Source organism: Colobus angolensis, unplaced genomic scaffold (assembly GCF_000951035.1).
Source record: "Colobus angolensis palliatus isolate OR3802 unplaced genomic scaffold, Cang.pa_1.0 Scaffold19, whole genome shotgun sequence".
NCBI classification, from domain to species: Eukaryota; Metazoa; Chordata; class Mammalia; order Primates; family Cercopithecidae; genus Colobus; species Colobus angolensis.
The window spans coordinates 16,423,794-16,427,605 of NW_012115043.1; the positions used below are offsets into that span (position 1 = coordinate 16,423,794).

The window sequence follows — 3,812 nt, forward strand, 5'->3', positions numbered from 1 at the left end:
GAGACTCTGTCTCAAAAAAAAAAGAACTTTCATATTCTTTTACATTTTTCTGCCTTTGTTCTTCCTGCGTGATGCTTTTTTCTTTTTCACTGGGACATCTTTCCTTGTCATCAGATCTTTTGATTTTTTTTTTTTAGTGAGGAATCAGATATCGTTTTGTGTGTTTTTTGTGTTGTTGCTCAGGCTGATCTTGAACTCTTGGACTTAAGCAGTCCTCCCATCTTGGCCTCTCAGTGTTGGGGTTAGAGATGTGAAAGATGTGAACTACCACACCTAGCCCTTTTTTTTTGAAGAGTAAGGATCTCACTGTGTTATCTAGTCTGGAGTGCAGTGGCAATTCACAGTCATGATCATTATGGCTCTTAACCACCTTGAACTCCTGCCCTCAAGGGATCTTTCTTCCTCAGGCTCCCAAGTAGTTGGGATTACTAGGCACTTTCCACTGCTCCCAGCTCCAGAAATCTTCATTTTAATGTAGTATCTCAATTTTTAAATTTTGACAACTGTTAATTTACTTTAAAATATGCTATCAAATTTGCAACCTCATTTATAGAGACTTCTTTGATCATTCTCCTTTCCCCCTGCAAATTTAATTGCTCAGTCTTTGTGTATTTTCATGTCATGCATAATTTTCAAGCTATTATAAACATGATTCTCATGCAAATAGACATTGATACATATCAAAAACTTTTTTGAAAGTCCTGAAAAATAGTTGAATGAGAAATTGGGGTTTATATAGTCAGTTTAGGCTAGGTGCAGTGGCTCAGGCCTGTAATCCCAGCACTTTGGGAAGCTGAGGAGGGTGAATTGTTGAGGCCAGGCCTTCCAGACCAGCCTGGCCAACATGGCCAAACTTTGTCTTTACAAAAAATTAACTGGGCATGGTGGCACGCGCCCAGCTACTCATGGGGCTGAGGCAGGAGGATCGATTGAGTTTGGGAGGTCAAGGCTGCTGTGAGCCATGATTATGCCATTGCACTCAAGCCTGTATGACAGAACAGGACCCTGTCACACACACAAAAAAAGAAATACCGTCCGTTTAATAAAGAATGCCAACTGGTTGAATGAGAAATTGGGATTTATATAGTCAGTTTAATAAAGATTGCTGAAATAAAGTTGCTAAGATATAAACATGGTTAATATCCTACAGGGTATTTAAACTGTAGCTTTTTGGATAACCACTACTGACTGGACAGAAAAAATTTATTTTACCCTCATAGTTTTCTGTAAGTTTATCTTTAAATTTATAGAGTTATGAACTGCCTGGGCCTTAATCACTTGAAATTAGAAATCAAACAATTAGATGACCTCAGGTGAACCTATTAGAAAATGCTCTATCATAACATGAAAAGTCATGCAATTGATGTCTTATTTCAGGTTTTAAATAATTCATTTGAAACATGTTAATTTTTATACTATTAGTGACTAACCTCTTTGTATCCTCTCTTTTTGAATATCAATGTTCAGGAGTTTCCAGAATAATTAACAGGTTATATGGATCTGACTTGAGGCCAGGAGTTTGAGACCATCCTGTCCGACACGGTGAAACCTCGTCTCTACTAAAAATACAAAAACCAAAAAACAAAAAAAACAGATTATGTAGATCGGTATTTTTGCCCTGTTCTTATTTGAGCACTAGTTCTGTATTGTCTGCGGTTGGTTTCTGTTAGAAGTTGGATCTAATGTGTTCACAGTATACGTCCAATAATAGAAGCATAAGACGCACATGTAGAATAAATCAGTAGGAATACTATTTGTTTTAATAAGTTGGGTTTTGAAGTTTAAAGGAGTTTCAGATAGAAAAACAAAAAGCCAGGTAGAGTGACCATTGTATGCTGGTTTAGGGCTTGAGTCCAGGTTGTTGCCAGTGACCAGATTTTTCTAACCAACCTCTGGTGTCTTCCCCACCACCGCCCCAACTTTAATCCAACTGAAGTATTGCTGACACAGTTATTTTCATAAAAACAGTTTGATTGCCGGGCATGTTGACTCTTGCCTGTAATCCCAGCACTTTGGGAGGCCGAGGCGGGCGGATCATGAGGTCAGGAGTTCGAGACCAGCCTGGCCAACATAGTGAAACCCCATTTCTGCTAAAAATACAAAAATTATCTGGGCATGGTGGCGCGCACTGTAGTGCCAGCTACTCGGGAGACTGAGGCAGGAGAATTGCTTGAATCCGGGAGGTGGAGGTTGCAGCGAGCTGAGATCGCACCACTGCACTTCTAGTCCAGGCGACAGTGCGAGACTCAGTCTCGAAACGGCTTGATCATGTTTCTTCTCTGTTTGAAAAATGTAAATTGCTTCATGTTGCCAACATACAGACTTCATTTTTCCTGGCATGGGAGCTTTTCAGTTTCCCTCTGCTTCTCAGTTTCTGCCGTCATGTTTTTCACACCTTACTGTGTGTGCTCATTGAAAATAGAGTCCTTTACTGTTGCTGCCTGCTCCCCATTCATGATTCTCCTTTTCTTTCACCTCTGTCTGGCCAAATGCTACATTTTCTTTTAGACATAACTTTCTTCTTCATTCCAACAATATGACTGTCTAGACGGTTCTAGTCTAGGAGGGTCTCCTTGTCTTAGAAGTTTCCTTATATCTGTTCCTTTAGGTATGCAGTCCTGTCATGTTCTGTATGGTAAATTTATGGGTGGCTTGTCTCTGTTTCACCTGGAAAACAGTAAACCACTTTTCAAACTTAGTGTCACATATAGTGCTTCCTATAGAATTTTTAAAAATGTGTCCCATAAGTCAATATGTTTTTGTATTTGTAGACCTGAAAGATGTCTGAAAATTCCAGTGACAGTGATTCATCTTGTGGTTGGACTGTCATCAGTCATGAGGTATGATATTTAATACTTTCTTATAAGGTAATTTGTAATATTAATGTTATCAGTGATGTAAACAGTGTTCTTTGAAGATTAGTCTTTTTCTACATTTAAGCAAAAAGTTCCAATGGACATTTTCCCTCTCATATTAAACTTCACTGCTGAGAACTCTTTATGAGCCAGCATCTTCTACATTATTGTACATAGCTTTGAGACATTAGGCAAATACTTATTGAGGGTTTATTATTGGTCAGGGCTTGTGCTTTACTTTCATTTTCATATAATTTTTTCCATTTTTTTTTTTTTTAGATGGAGTCTGTCTCCATTGCTCAGGCTGGAGTGCAGTGGCACCATCTCGGCTCACTGCAAGCTCCGCCTCCCGGGTTGGAGCCATTCTCCTGCCTCAGCCTCCCGAGTAGCGGGGACTACAGGCGTGAGCCACCGCCCCCCGCTAATGTTTTTGTATTTTTAGTAGAGATGGGGTTTCACCATGTTAGCCAGGATGGTCTGGATCTCCTGACCTTGTGATCCACCCGCCTCGGACTCCCAAAGTGATGGGATTACAGGCGTGAGCCACCGCGCCTGGCACAAAATGAATTTTATAATAGAAGATTGATCTATGTACAACAAGTATACATAACTTGTACATTTTATTTTCTCATGCCAGTAATTTATGTTCACTATAGAAAAATGAGAGTATACTGGCCAGGCACGGTGACTCAACACCTGTAATCCCAGCACTTTGGGAGGCCGAGGTGGGCGGATTACGAGGTCAGGAGATCGAGACCATCCTGGCTAACACTATGAAGCCCCGTCTCTACTAAAAATACAAAAAATTGCCTGGGTGCGGTGGCTCACGCCTGTAGTCCCAGCACTTTGGGAGGCCGAGGCTGGCGGATCACGAGGTCAGGAGACTGAGACCATCCTGGCTAACACGGTGAAACCCCGTCTCTACTAACAATACAAAAAATAAGCCGGGCCTAGTAG

The 3,812-nt window shown here is 40.8% G+C and overlaps 1 protein-coding gene across 2 annotated transcripts in view; it reads left to right on the forward strand.

Annotated features, from left to right (window-relative positions):
* The window catches only part of CCPG1 (cell cycle progression 1), a 54,501-nt gene that overhangs the window by 16,944 nt on the left and 33,745 nt on the right, over positions 1-3,812 (forward strand). For both annotated transcript variants that reach the window (XM_011940548.1, XM_011940549.1), the window contains exon 2: positions 2,772-2,840. In XM_011940548.1, the coding sequence (XP_011795938.1) occupies positions 2,781-2,840 (60 nt within the window). In that variant the 5' untranslated portion in view covers positions 2,772-2,780. The remainder of the gene's footprint in view (positions 1-2,771; positions 2,841-3,812) is intronic.